Source organism: Nelusetta ayraudi, unplaced genomic scaffold (genome assembly GCF_046127955.1).
Source record: "Nelusetta ayraudi isolate G7.1 ecotype Tasmania unplaced genomic scaffold, CSIRO-AGI_Nayr_v1 ptg000135l, whole genome shotgun sequence".
Classification (NCBI taxonomy): domain Eukaryota; kingdom Metazoa; phylum Chordata; class Actinopteri; order Tetraodontiformes; family Monacanthidae; genus Nelusetta; species Nelusetta ayraudi.
The window spans coordinates 17,221,665-17,237,219 of NW_027466185.1; the positions used below are offsets into that span (position 1 = coordinate 17,221,665).

The 15,555-nt window shown below is 41.5% G+C and overlaps 1 protein-coding gene across 2 annotated transcripts; it reads right to left on the reverse strand.

Moving 5' to 3' along the window:
* Window positions 1–1,073: 1,073 nt before the first annotated feature.
* On the reverse strand, window positions 1,074–13,169 carry LOC142905059 (sialic acid-binding Ig-like lectin 12). Of its 2 annotated transcripts, none has more exons than XR_012929493.1 (12): window positions 12,973–13,169; window positions 12,629–12,705; window positions 12,115–12,323; window positions 11,096–11,249; window positions 9,662–9,837; window positions 9,131–9,281; window positions 7,687–7,826; window positions 7,364–7,502; window positions 4,649–4,748; window positions 4,442–4,460; window positions 3,423–3,829; window positions 1,074–2,620 (listed from the first exon to the last, which is right to left on the reverse strand). XR_012929493.1 is itself a non-coding variant. In XM_076051551.1 (12 exons), exons 2-12 carry the CDS (start codon window positions 12,675–12,677, stop codon window positions 2,567–2,569), a joined length of 1,269 nt encoding a protein of 422 aa, XP_075907666.1. In that variant the 5' UTR covers window positions 12,678–12,705; window positions 12,973–13,163; the 3' UTR covers window positions 1,074–2,566. The 2 variants fall into 2 exon arrangements, 1 of the variants encoding a protein (XP_075907666.1); XM_076051551.1 differs by having other exon boundaries at window positions 3,423–3,500; window positions 12,973–13,163.
* Between the last annotated feature and the right edge of the window lie 2,386 nt (window positions 13,170–15,555).

Consider the following 15,555-nt stretch of genomic DNA (forward strand, 5'->3'; position numbering starts at 1 on the left):
TGGGGTAATGAAGAGCCAGCGACGGGATTGTTCGGCAGGGGTTCGTCCCTCTATCGGGTTTTTTCCCCCCTCTTTTTCTGCATTGCGGCGCTAATCACAAAACACTCCCCCCGACGCCCACGGACAGCAGACACCTCCTACTCCGGATCAGTTCCTCTGTCTCCTCTCTGACCTCTGCTGAATAACGGAATGTGAGGAATGCCGGAATGCCGGAGCGAAAATGGGCTGGCGTGGGAGGAAAGAGCGTGCAAACGAATGCAGGATTAAAAAGTTGGTGGGGGGGGGGTTGGGAAAAATGCAATGAAGTTTTCTCTCCTTTGTTCATCTTTGAAATGGAAGTGGTGCAATGTGACTGTGTCCATGTGTGTGTGTGTGTGTGTGTGTGTGAGGTAAAAATGAGAGTCGTGGGAGGTTGTAAAAGTCCAGGCTAAACCTCTTGGCGTTTTTACCCCTCCCCACCCCCTTCCCCCTAACCCCCTCCCACGCCTGCATGCTCTCACAGGAGGAGGCCGTCTATTTATAGGAATCAAACACTCAGCAGCGTGATTTCTTTCTGGCGCTCACATTAAACTGTCACCCATTGAAATCATTACACGGCGTGGCAGCGCAGTCCATTGACGGCGAGTCAAGTGTGAAATCAAAGCGACCTATTTGTCGGTGCTTCCTGTGGGACTTCTGCAGGATGCGGGTCCGACCGCCCCACCTCCCCCCACGCCAACCCGACACGATACTGCATGATCTCACACCGATCCTGCGGGGGGGTGGGAGGGCGTCGTCATGTATAGACGCTTGCGTTATGCAGTTTTACTTTTTCCACCATTAACTTTCTGTTTTTTTTGGTGTGTGTGTGTGTGTGTGTGTGTGTGTGTGTGTGTGTGTGTGTGTGTGTGTGTGTTCATGTCTGTCTGTGTCTGGATGCTGCCACTTGAGACCACGCTTTTGGGAACACATCTGGATGTCGTCGTGGGCCGACGCCCCCTTTTTCCATTTTTTCAGGGGGTTGCTTTGTGCAAGAGATAAACTGTCACGTGGGCTTTTAGGCAGGAGCCAAATGCAGACAAAACATTTCCTGGTGTGGGAAACAGAAAAGTGTTTATTTCAAATAAAAACAAACAAAAAAACACACACGCTCAAGCAAAGATGTTCTCACAGGGTAGAAAATGAACAAAGCTAAACTGGTAGACTTAAACTGGTTGACTTAAACTGGTTGACTTAAACAGACAACAGACCTGGACTTGGCGCAGCTACAATAAGACGACCTAAATGAGACGACGACCGAAAACACACAAAAGGAAACTTGGGCTGTTTCCTAAATCACCCCCTACTCAATATAGGGAATAATTGTACATGTGTATATAGATAATGTGTATATAGATACCACTGATGGTCACTAATTCCACAATATATCCCATCATGCATTGCACTCACGCTGACCCAAAGGTAGAAAGGGCGAGAGGAGGTGAGCGCTTTTTTTTAAAGCATACATGTGCATAAATTGATTCATTTATTTAATTATAGCTTTTTTGTTACCACCTGCTGTTTTAATAAAGAGACCGAGATGACATTATGACTGGTATCTGAAAGTTTTGTTTTTTTTTAATGAGTGAACAATACAGTTAACTACACACAACTTCCTGTACAGGGAGGAGGAAACAAATGGGTGATTTGAGACACAGCCAAGGACAAGAGGGCAGGGGAGCACAGGTGAGAAGAATCAAGTGCGGCACTGTGGCAAGGAGACACAGGCGAACGTCATGGGGCAACAAAAAAGGTCAAGTCAAATGCATAAAACTGAAGGGGAGACAAGACGATCAAAATGAAACAGGAAACACTAAAACAAGAGACCATGGCATAAACGCAACTCGACAACAGATGAGCTGACAGAGCACATTTTTTGAGGGATGTGGGGGCTAGAACTGGTGTTGAATCCATGGTCTATTATTTTAACTTTGTTTCGTTTTTATTCAAAAAGCATCGATTGTTTTCTGCGGTTCTCCCCTCAACACCATCTAGTCAATTATTTGGTTGGTTTCTGGTATTTTTATGAAAGTTTATTTGCCAAATCGGCTGTAATGGACTCGTGATGTAGAGGAGCAGCGAGACCACTTGAAAGGAACGGCGCTGGTGAAACTTTTGGCCAGCGGGGGACTTTCACATTAGCCGAAGCGACAGCTGTTTTCAATAAAAGACAGTCGCTCTCCAGCCACGAGGCCAGTTTTAAAGCTGCAAGTGTCAACGGTTCAGAAGGACGAGATCCAGATTTAACATCAGCACTCGTCAAGGCGCTAAGCTGGATGCGAGGGTCCTATTAACACCAGGATGGTAATGGCTTTGTTTTTCTTTTCTCTCTGTACTACAGCTTTTTAAGAGCAAGACAACTGAAAATTGTGGTTTTATGTTCATTCATTACAACATGTAATGGGATAAAGCCAGCCGAAACAACTATACAAATCACTCTTTACAACTGCATATAGAATACGGCTGTGTCATGCGTGTCATGTTAAATGTATGCAGTTTGAGGGTTGTTCTTTCATTGACTCTTGATCGAGACTTCAGTCCACCAGGTCTAGTTTGGCAACACGTAGTCGTGATCGTTCAACTGGGACGCTTGTTTGGGCGGCTGGATGAGAAAGAGAGGGAGAGAGGGTGAGAGAGAGAGAGAGAGAATAACATAGCCGTTACCGAAGGCTTTGAGGGGGAAAATTAGTTTTTTGTTTTTGCCAGAGCTCAGATAAGAATGAGATATCAGGAGAACACTGGTGCCATTAATGTAACATTTTAATTGTACATCAAATGGTATCCAGTACACAATCCAATCCACACACACACACACACACACACACACACACACACACACACACACACACACACACACACACACACACACACTGTTAGCTCAACTCACAGGCTTTTTTCTATTGAGGACAATGGCAAAAAGAACTAGGGATGCACTGATACTGATACAAGTGAAAAAAAATCAAAGTAATTCTGCAATGTCTAATGCCTTATTAAGTACTCAGTATTGATATCGGTGAGTACTGAAACACTCGTACTCAACTTGTTTATTGGTGAATCCCTAATAAGAACTCTAAAATGTTATAGATTTTTTTAAGTTCTGAGTTTTTCAAATTTATGGGAAAAACAAACTATCAAAGTGTCGCTTCTCCCCTCCTGCTGATCATCTCTGCAGTTGTTCACATCTTATTATTCCTCCCACGTACCCTGCACTGACCCCCTCCCCCGTGGATTGTATGCATTCCTCTTCACATGACCGCAGCGCTGAAACATGCCACAACAAGTTCCAGCTGGGGAAAAAACAAAACAAAACAAAAAAAAGTCTTGTGGTGGAAAGCGTTAGTGAGGAAAGCGTTAGTGAGCGCAGCAGGTGAACGGCTTGTGCACTGATGTGATGAATGTTTTACCTCGAGCTGGTCATAGACAGAGGCAGCACTGGTTGGTCCAAGGTTTACGTACATTTGCTCGTCCCTCTGCTCTATTTGCTGAGAGAAGAAGAGAAATCCATAACGCAATGGTTAATTTTTCTGAAAGTAAACCAGATCTATCTATCTGTCTGTCTGTCTGTCTGTCTGTCTGTCTATCTATCTTGCTTGCATCTTGCCATCATACATAATCCATGCGTTTGCCCCACATGCCACGTTGAAAGTGGCATTTGAAATGTTAAGTGTGTACTTGCAGATTTTGAAGAAGAAACAGCAACATCAAGCGTTTACATAGATGGCAGTGCTCTTTCAGTGACGTCACCTTAGGGACTCTGTACCCTCCCTGTCCCGAGCTTGCCAGTGAACTACGCTGGCTTCCGCATCCAAACCTGGATACTTCATCCACCTACTTAATTATGAAACACAAAGTCAGGCGGACTGGATTGTCCCCCCCGGGCTTCCTTAGAAACATAGTGCTGCAATTACTTTTATTGTACTGCAATTATGCACTTTTATTAATGTACTTTTATACTGGATATTAAGCTTTTACCAATATAAAAACCACAAATCAAGCCAAATATTACACACTGGACCTTTAAGGTACAAACTAAACTATTATATAACTCTTAATGCCACATTATTAGGTGTAATCTGTCACGTCTGAACGCTCGGCCACACGTCAAGACGTTTCCTCATCGTGTGGTCTGGCTTGCGTATCCAGACTAACTGTTTAACTTCCTCGTCGTCGCAGAGTAAACATAGACTATTTTCTTTGGCCTCGGGGGAAAGACTCACTATTCAAAATGAAAAATGATGTTTCCAAGGATTAGTCACGCGACTTCCTGGTCTCGAGAGAGAAAAGGCAAGGATGTCCGCGAGACATGACTCTCACACCATGAAGTAGTACCAGCAGGTCAAACTCAGATCTACGGTCTGCTGTCTCTCTTTTTTTTCTGTCTTTCTGTGCTTGGAATGAAGAAAAAAAAACAACATCTTCTTACCTTCAGCCTTTTGGAAAAACTTGACAAAAGGAGGAAAAGGGAGAAGGAAAGTTACCAAGAACATCATGGGATGTTTTTTTCTTTTCTCTTCTTAAAGCCGGCAGAATTAAGCTTTTAATGATTAAAATACAGGCTTTCCTTGCGTACAAAACAATAATTTAGGCACACAGCAGGACACGTGGACGGGGCTCCTTTTTTTAATTTTACCTTCGGTACTTGTTCACATCCACGACAACAATCAAGATGAGAAGCAGCAGTAGTGTTCCACTTATGATATAGAGGCCCAGTACCATGGAGTTGTTACTATCTGGGAATGAAAGTTACAACAGGTTAACATACAAAGGCACAGTGTGACAGTCTGTTAGTTAATCTGTGGCATTAAAAGCCTCAGTGGTGTGTTTTGTCGTGTTGACAGCTACACACTTGTTTTTTTGTTTTTCTCATTCAAACATTGTTTTTTTTTTGTTTTGTTTTTTTTACTGAGCACTGCATTATAAATGCAGTTTACTGGTGAAAAGAACAGCCTTCTCAGACATCAGCTGAAGTTTGCATTGATGTAGAAGTTAAAGGCAACAGCATCGAACAGCAAAATGCAAAGCTAGCAACAATTGGCTGCATGCTTCTGCTTTCCGCTCAAGGTGATAATAAGGCAACAATGGCTCCACAATTGATGACAAAAAGAGAATTGTGAAAGTACACATGGTGGATCTCAGCAAATTTAAATATTGTGGTCAAAGTACTTCATTTCCATGATTTAATTTGAAAATTGTAACTTAATTCATTGCAAACGTGATGTTTTGGGTGCCCTACTTCTTTCAGTCATGACAATTATATCTTCTCTGCTTCTGGAAATCAACAAGTGCCACATCGAAACATTTCTAAACTTCACGAGTTTCCCACGAGAGAGTGAAAATACTGCAGACATTCAGCTGACATAGTCCTGAGGTGAGCTGTAATCGCAAAGATTCCAGGGGAAGACGGCTGACTCGGCAGCTGTCCAGAAGGCGCTCCCTCGCAACCTCCACAAGGAGGGCCAACCGCAGAGCGTCTTTGTCAAAAGAGCTTCCAGAAACACGGAAGGGAGAGGTGCGAAGTAACACTGCACCCTCGAGTAGGTTGACAGGCAAAGCTGGCCCAAGAAAAGGAGGCTTCAGGATGCACTGACTTAGCCTGTGCATCAAGAAGCACCAGAGGTATGCAGGTACAATGTGAAGGTTTTGCACAGCTTGTCCAACAGATCATTACTTTTAAGAAGTTTGAAGAACTTTGACGAATTGTGTGCTGCCTGCAACCCTGGCAGCTGTGTTTGTTGCAAATAAAGGGTCTGAAGACTTGGAAAACCACATGTTGTGAGGCACTGTTATGTTTATAGTATAGAAAATAAGATAAAGTCTTAAGACTTAAAGGTTAAGTGTGTAATATTTGGAGATTTTGAAGAAGAAACAGGGACATCAAGTAGTTAAATTTTAGATTGCAGAACTCTTTCACATAAGTCCGTTTACCGACTCCGTACCCTCCCTCTCCAAAGCTTGCCAGTGAACTACCGTGGCCTGTGAGCACAAACATGGACACCTCGTCCACCATCTTCTTTGTTGGTTTATTTGAGGATGAGAGCATTCACCCTACATACGAAACGCACTCAGGTGGCTGGATTGCTTTCTAAGGCTTCCTTAGAAATATGGCGGTGTGAGATGGCAACTAACTGAGAACAAGACCCTTGTTGTATGTATATTTTTATGTGAGAACCATTCCAAGGGTAGGAAAACCAAATGACTTTTATTACACTGTGTGTGTACACTTTCATTTATGTATTTATTTATGGGCTGTATGTTAAATAAAAATGATAAATTAAGCCAAATTTCCACACTGGACCTTCCAGGGGGAGAGGTTTTGTTACAAGGCTGAAATGCAGAAGTCAAGAGAAATCTATAGGTCCGATGAGATCGTTCTCAAATGCTAAAGTTCAGTTCAAACAGAAAATGTTTGATCTGGGAAGCAACTTCATCTTCCTTCGAGTATCTTTTGGTTTTTGGTTTTTGGTTTTTTTGCAGTATCTTCAAGAGGCCAGGTAGGGTGCCCTATTTCTGGGTCTTCAGAATATGGTCACCCTTAGTCAAGAGAGAGTGGATGCTCAAAGTTCAAGCAACATGAAGTCCAGCTTAATTTTCCACAGTCAAGATGATCTTGGCTGCTGCTGTTGGTCCGGAAGTCCGTCAGTGCTGCCACCCGGCACTGCACGCTTCCATATGCTGATAAGCTTTATTTGTGGAGCTGCTGATTTCCTTTACGAGCATAAGCCTTTAAATCAGGCCACACTGCTGAAACCTAGTAGTCTTCCATGATGGAACTAGTACTATTACTGCCTTTGATTGTTGATTAACCTCCTGGCCTCACCTAACGCAAACAGAATTTATCAAGTGTTGTCAAGAGGAGGGACCATTTGACTTTATCTACAGTGGAACAGAGGAAACTGCAGGGGGGGGGGGGGGGAATTGGGTGATTTTTGCTATTTGCTTGGTGTTGTTTTTTCTGTGGAACAAATGCAACAGACGTAATTTGTGCTGACCCGAGTTTACTGTCACGCAAAGAAGCTGCACTTTTGAGTGAACCACAACAGACAAGAACTTCCTTTGTCCACTTTTATAATGACTGTCAACTCAGTTGCGTTATGAGCAATTGGGCGATCCATATTGCCATATCATGATGCAAAAAGAAAAAGAGGATTATTTTATATATTTCCCCTTTTTAGCATGCACACTCTTCTTATTATGCTTTCAGTAGCTTTAATTAGAAGAAGATGCTTTAATGGTCTATTGATACTCACAGGACTTAGAAATGCCACACCACACAAAATACCAAGACACTGTGCACAGCTTTAATCAGTGTTAATAATAGGGCAGGGGACAGTTCCTATGGTATTACCTGAGGCGGCACTGATTGGCAGAGACACAGGCCTGGACCTCTGAGAGCCTCTCCGGCTTTGAGCTTCACACAGGTAGACTCCCCCACCCCCCTGACTGACCGTCAGAGCCAGAAACTCCCCTTCACCTATCTTCATCAACTGTCGGCGAGGAAGAGGAAGCGAGAAATGCTTACCATGAAGCAACAGCAGACTTTATTTGATGTCATGGTGTTGCAACACACTTACTGTAAAATTAAAAGTGTTGCTAAAAGATTTCATTGACCGACAAAAACAGAGGAAATTGCTCAATGATTGAAACCGAACACATCAGACAGGATCTTACATTTGTCCCAGTGCGAGCTCTATACCAGGTGTATGAGTCCACCGGGGGGTTTGCATCGCTGGAGCAAGTCAGCATCACAGTGCGTCCCTCGGCAAGGGGACCTGGCGTGCCGAGCGTGGCCTCCGTCAACCTGGGTCCATCTGTGAGCGGGGAGGGCGATGGTCAGTCATATCATGCCTTTATTATGCAATTCCTGTCCATGCAGACAGGAGTGAGGTGTCACAGTGATATGTAAATAAAAGTGGAGCGCAAGCTGCGATGTGTTCTCGCTTCCGTTTAGGTCTGATTCACCAAAAAATAAAAAATAAAGGTCTCCGCCGTCGTCTGTGATGACAATGGCACCCTGTGTCGTATGCACAGCGTCAGAGTCAGACCCGCGCAGCTCTTTAAAACTTCCTTTTAAGCCCTGTCGGAACACGTTCCACTCTTCAAATCCCAACGCCGCTGAAGAATCCCTCTTTATCAAGAAAGAAAACAAGCCTCCAGTCATTCAGTGAACGACGTGTGGGAACAAGTCAGACATAATTCCCCATACCATCTTCCGCTGCACCCGGGTGACGAATTGCATTGCTGATGGGGGAAGTTGGGGTTCTTCGGTCATTGATTAAATTAATGACAGAAAATTAACAAGGTCTTGTGCATTTCTCACTTACTCTGAATACTTTACGGGAATACTTTATGAGAATTGGATCTGCTCTCCTCAAAATCGAATGAGTGAAGCAGAGGAGAAACAGACTGTTGATACTTCACTGCCAAGCGAAGAGGCCAGTAGTGTCGCTGCCACCTCTGTGCGGCCCCTGTGACTTCAATGTTAAGTGTGTAATGTGTGTCTTTCACTCTCCCTCTTTTCAGTCTCTGCAGTTCAGGGGGTGTGGCCTGCACACCCAAACCTGCGCACCTCATCCACCATTTCATTTTGAAATGAAGTTACAAACTGTGTGACGATAACCTCTTTGGCTACCTGAGGACCTGAAGTACAGTGTATAAAATTCTGCCAATTCTGCCATCCAGTGGTCAGAGTTTAAATTGCAGCGCTCAGCTGCCTCTGCCGAGCTTGCCAGTGAACTACTCTGGCCTGTGCACACAAACCTGGATACCTCGTCCACCTTCTTCTTCGTTGGTTTATTTGAAGACACGAGCATTCACCCTAATTACAAAACGCACTGTCAGGTAGCTGGATTGTCCACACCAGGCTTCCTTACAAATTACTAACTGGGAGCAGGACCCTTGCTCTATGTATATTCTTGTATATGTATATATATTATATGAGAACCATTCTAAGGGTAGGAAACCCAAATTAATTTTATTGTATTGTAATTATACCCTTAGAAATGTATTCATGGGCAGTGTATTAAGCTTTTACCAATATAAAAACCATAAATCAAGCTAAATATTAAATACATTTTACACACTGGAACTGTAAGGCAAACATTGAGCGTCTCACACTGAACATCGAGTTGCTGGGTGGTAGCGCTTGATCGCTTGCTGCCCCCAGTGGTTAGCGGGTAGGAGGCGTTGCAGGTCACCCTCTGGTTGTGGTGTTCGGCCAAGGCCTTAAAGGTCAACAGCGACGTCATGATCATTGGCTCGTCCTTCTGTTTTTGAAGAAGAAAGACAAAAAAAGAACAATGCTGAAAGTGTTTCATTGTTTGGGATTCGTTAAGGTGCCACTATGGGATTTTTCTCACAGCTGAACCAAAAGCAAAGAGGCTACATCAACATGGGAAAGCTAGGAACGCCCAATGTGTGATCAAGGAAAACGTAAAATGCTCACTAAAATACAAAAAACTGTAAGCATGTGAATATAAGGTGACCAAACTGGACATAACCCTAAATATATATTTAACCCTAACCAAACCCTTGCTTTGCATACCAATTTTTTATTACCTGAAATCAGACAGTGATGAATATCGCATATTGCGCCGTTAAAGAAAAGAAAAGAAAAGAAAGTGCTTCAGTCAAAGGAAGCTCATACCTGCGCCATAAACGTCACATGTTGCTTTTGGCTCTGCCCGTGGATGGGGTTGTTCCCCAGGTGCCAGGTGATGGAGGGGGGCAGGCTGGAGCAGGGCACTGGGACTGAGCACTGCAGCCTCACCTGAGCCCCCTCAGACACCTGAGTCACAGGGGTCAGCTTGGGGGGAGATGCCTCTGAGACAGTCAAAGATGTGTTTCAAACTTCCTGGAAACCTGACAAAGGTTCATTTTCATAGCCGTTCTGAACGTCTACTAGTTGTACATAGTATCTTCACAATAGGCCAGTTTGAGAAACTCCAAATGAAAGTAGAAAATAGTCTTTGTTTCCTTTCAATCTTACGTCAGTTTTTTTTGTCTCGCGTTCATCAGATTAGTTATTTTTGATCATTTATTTTGATACTTTGTGTTTCTTCTTATATGTATGTATGTATGTATATGTACACACACACACACACACACACACACACACCTAAGTGTTGATTCATTATTTTCATACTTTGCTGTATGAAGAGTGTTTTTTATTTAAGTGATTTTTGGATTTTATTCTAGTGTAACTGTTGGGTTGTGTGATTGGGTTCAGGTCAAAGCTCAGTCTTGAAAAACAGCATATTTAGCTCTCTGTTTACAGCATCAAACGATAATGATGAACTTCAGCTTAAACAGATGCCTTGTGAAAGTGGAGCAAGCCAAAAGAAAAGGAAAGAATTGGCGCTTTTTTTAAATAAATAAATAAAACATAACATTTACACATTTACAGATTCCACATGTTTAGTCAACAATTTTGTTATCCTGTGTATGACGTCTTAAGCTACCATGTAATCAGGCTGTGTTATCATTAGCATCAAGCTGTGTCCATTTGCTACTATTTTTTGTTTACTGACAGCGTTGGGAGTGGGAGAGAGGCCAATTGTCCTGAAGGTGGGATTTGTATATATGACATGATTGTGCAGCTGGTCTGACCAGTAAACAGGAAGCTGGAAAACAACGCACGCAGAGGGCACGTGACATCACATGGCACTTGAGTTGACACCAACCAGTAACCATCACAAAAAGTGTCCTTCCCAGAGATGAGCATGTGTTGCACCTTCTAAATTCTCTGGATTTTATTTCGTAAACAACATTATTTTTCCATCTCAACTTTGATTTTGTTTGTCAAACATAAGATAAACTGTGAACTTTGCAAGTGAGAAGTTTAGCTCCATTCTGCCCCCTAGTGGCGAATATGCCAAACATTTTTGACAGCGTACATTAGAATTGTAGGGTGTTTTTTTGTTGTTTTTTTTTGTTTTTTTTTTTACATTCTATGTACGTTATGAAAATTCTCCTGGGTCAGGCTAATTAGTGAAACATTTGAGGTTGTAAAACAAATTCTATGTGTCAAAGATGAGTGACTGCAGGTGCATGTTCAGCTGACTTTTTATCTCCTCATTACCTGGCTTAACCAAGATGTTGACCGGCTCTCTGAAAGTGAACCTGAGGATCTCGTCACATTCCAGGCGGAAGAAGTACACGTCGCTGTAATTCTGTGGGAAGCTGTGGAACGACGTGGTGCAGTCCTTTCTCGTCACATCCCCGACCACTCTCCCCTGAAACATGGAAAAGTCCAAGTAAGTTAGGATTTTTCAACGTTAGGCAAATGGAGACTGCAGTGTATTGTCAAGATTAATGACTTAAAATAATGTTTTAATTGAAAGAGGTTTTGTTTGTTTGTTTGTTTGTTTAATCATTGAGTTACATAAAACGTGTGTTGCTGGCCTGTCCATGACTCCCGGGCAACTTTTCCACCCCAGTCCGCTCTTGCCTGTTATTGTTGATAAGCTTGTGTGGTTTTAGCTGTACCAAAGCATCCATACTCATTGTCTTCTTCAATTGTTTGTCATTGAAGAGGAAGTCAGATAAACTGCCTATCGCATACAGTACGTGAGACATGAGGCCTTAGAGCGCCATCTAGTGGACTGTGAAGGAGGAGCACACAAGGTCTCGTGGTGACCGTTCCAGAAAAACGGCCACGTCACAGACGGGAGGCACCGGACGTGTACACGACTTCATTTCAAATTCAGTCAAATACGAAGGGAAAACATGTTTTGTTCAGTATGAAAATCACAGAAGATGTAGACGTTCCTAGCCAGATGAAGATACACTTTTACATACAACATAAACAAACATAAAAACTGTATGTTTATATTAATGCAACCAATATCAAATTAAAGTAGACTTGACTTTAACAATCGGGGTAAGATAACCTCGTTTTGGGGACAAAATCATGTATTTTTATCAATGCTGTTTACATTTTTATCGCATTTTGTTTTGTTTACCTTTAAAAACACATTTACATATAGTAAAATTAAATAATATGACACCTTATCACAATAATAGTAAGCCGTGGTGCCACTGTCAATAGGCGATTCAAAAGCTGACCTCTGTATGACAAAGGTGTTTGAGAAAACCTACTTGTATTTGATTTGGAAGGTTCCTTCCATTATACACTGACAGACCATCAGAACGTTCTTTCTTCCAAACAACGCTTTGATTGGAGCACAATGTCAGGCGCTTATCTACAGTCTCAGGGACGTCGAAGCGGCATGGGATTATGATGCAGGAGCCACTAAGGCCCATTATGCTTTGGGGCAACGTCACTGCCCATGTCCTACAGACAACACCTGAAGAGCAAAAGGGTGTATTGCTTCATATTTGTGACCATCGTCATTCTGGAAATCACAATACTCAACTAAATTACTATAATTATTTCAATTTTATTACTACCAGTGTCAATGAGATGCAAAGTTGTCAACTGATTTATATCTTCCATTTTTCTACAAGGACTTGTTTTCTTCAGCATGAAGTTACAGCAGATAAAAATCACAACTGAACAGTGCGATTTGGCCACCATCTTTGCCATCTAGCACACTGACCATGTTGAACCACTAAAAATATCTGCTGTATGCGCAATATGAGAAGTACTGACCTTGCATCAGCGGTATGAACAAAGCAACTTCCACCAGTCTCACACCCATTGGAGCAAGTTGAGCTTAATGTTAAAAACTGGACATTTTAACAAAGATGAGAGAAACCACAAAAACTTCATATTGAAACATAAAATCAAACCGGTCATTTTTTTTTTCTTTTTAGAATGCTGATATTTTCAAATATGGATAAGAAGTAACGTCAACAAGTTGCTGACTTAAACAGACACACAATGGAGACAAGAGAAAATCAATGTTCGTGCACAAGACATTTTTTTTTCAATACATAGGGTACAAGTAAATAAAGATTTGTAGCTGCTAAACATGAAGATGAAGACAACTTTACCTTTATCAATTCTAAACGCACACGACTGTGTGCCGCAGTGATGGTGACAGTGTGGTGACAGCCAGCTTTCGTGGTGAAAGAGGACCGCGCGACTGAGGAAGTGATGCAAAAGACATTTGGAAATCCAAAACCAAATCGTGATACTTGAACAGAACAAAAAGGCGGGGCAGGGGAACACAGGTGAGCGTAATCAAGGGCAGGGATGACAACAGGACACAGGTGAAGGACATCAAGTAAAACTAAGGACACTGACAACAGAATAAACAGATGGGGACAACAGGCTTCGGCCAGACCTCCGACAGGGGACCGCTGGCTGGTGTCAAGGAGCGCCGGCTTCGCCGAGACTGCGACTGGTGATAGGCCAGCTGGACACTCCTTGGTCCGCCTCTTGCCAGGCGTGTTCGCTAAAAGGGGTCGCGAGTCGACCGTTTAACCCAGATACTGGTCGGCGTTGACGGAGGCACCTTCTTGGTCTCACACAGAGAAGCCTGCCAGGAAAAATACTGTGAAGGGTCATTGGCCTACTCCTCTTTGATGTTCCACTATTTCGGGGTTGGCTCACGGGCACTCAGGGGCAGGACCCAAATGCAGACCACTCTGGCTTTTTGCAGACAAAAAACCTCCCCAAAAATTTAACTATAAACAAAAACCAAACTAAAGGCGTCAATAAAGGTCAAAAATGAACAAAACTAATCAGGAGAATTAAACAGACAAAGACAAGGTTGGCACAAAAGAAAGTCATAACGAGGAAGTAAGAGAACGCATGAACAACAGACAACAGACCTTTCTGCTGTTACCACTGCATGAAAACGAGATCCTTAAACTCGTCGTCTGAGTGATGCAGCTGCCTTCCGAGGGAAGCCAGTTTCTCACATTTCCCTTCCAGGGTTCACCCAGGAGTCAGTCTTCACACAGCGCCTTCCGTGTTTGGTGGCCACTAAGTGCGGAAGAGTTGCAGGGGACCCTGGCAGTGCAGCTGCAGTCAACTCAGCACAGAAGGAAATAGCACATTAAAATTTAACGGTCTGCCAGGGATACTTTGTGCTCGGAGAACCCCTAAAGAGGCGGCCAAACATTTAGCACTCGCAGAGTGCCATGTCGGTAGTAGCGTATACCCTCATGTAATGAATAACACATCAGTTTGTAACATCATTTTGTCACTTAACGAGGCGTGTTTTCTGTGGCACCATTGATAACACTGGGTTACAAAAAAAATATTTTTGGAACGTTGTCTATGTTTTTTCAACTGAACCTGGACCATTTTGCACAGCTGAATCCAAAAATGACATCCATTTTTCTCAGTCAGGTCTGGTTTATATATATGTATATATATATATATATATATATATACATATATATATATATATATATATATATATATATATATATATATATACATATATATATATATATATGTATATGTACATATATATGTATATATATATATATATATATATATATATATATATATATATATATATGTATATATATATATATATATATGTACATATATACATATATATATGTGTACATATATACATATATATATATGTGTACATATATATATATATATATATATATATATATTTATATATATATATATATATATATATATGTATATATATATATATATATATGTATATGTACATATATATATACATATATGTATATATATATACATAAGTACATATATATATGTATATATATACATATATATATATATATATACATATGTACATATATATATATGTATATGTATATATATATATATGTACATATGTACATATATATATGTATATATATATATATATGTACATATATATATACATATGTATACACACATATATATAAAACAATTAGTCATATGTTGGCACATGCAAAATGTTCAGAATTCACTTATTGCAAGAAATATCAAAGAAGTTTGCATCATATGACATGAAAATACCAGCAAATTCAGCAAATCAAAATTATCCTAAATCACTTAAAAAAAAAAACAAAAACAAAAAAACTTAAACAATCAATTTGGTGTTGACCTGTGTAATTTCTGCAGATGTTCCAAGTTGCTGTTGCGGGAATAAAAAGGGAACCACCACAAAAATATACCTGCAAGGTGGCAAAAGTCCTGCTGTGTATTTCACTTTCTTCCCTATAATTTTTATCTTTGCACCTACATTTTTATCAGTGCAGGAGCCACTGTGCAAAAATAATAAAACCCATTTATTATTTCATCCCATTTCATTCTCATTATCCAAGGATTCTGCACAATAGGGTGAAATAATGTCTGTCAGTATCTTTGATCACATTACTTAATTTTGTTTTGAAATGAATTTACAAACCGTGTGACAATAACCTCTGTGGCTACCTGAGGAATAAGTAAAGTTCTGTCAGAATTCTGCCAATCCCGCCATCTAGTGGTGAGATTTTAGATGGCAGTGCGAACGACGGTGGTCTGAGCACACAAACCCATGGATACCTCACCCACCTTCTTCTTCGTTAGTTTATGAGGACGTGAGCGTTCAATCTCAACACAAAATGCACTCAGGCAGCTGGATTGTCCACACCAGGCTTCATTTAAATTATGGC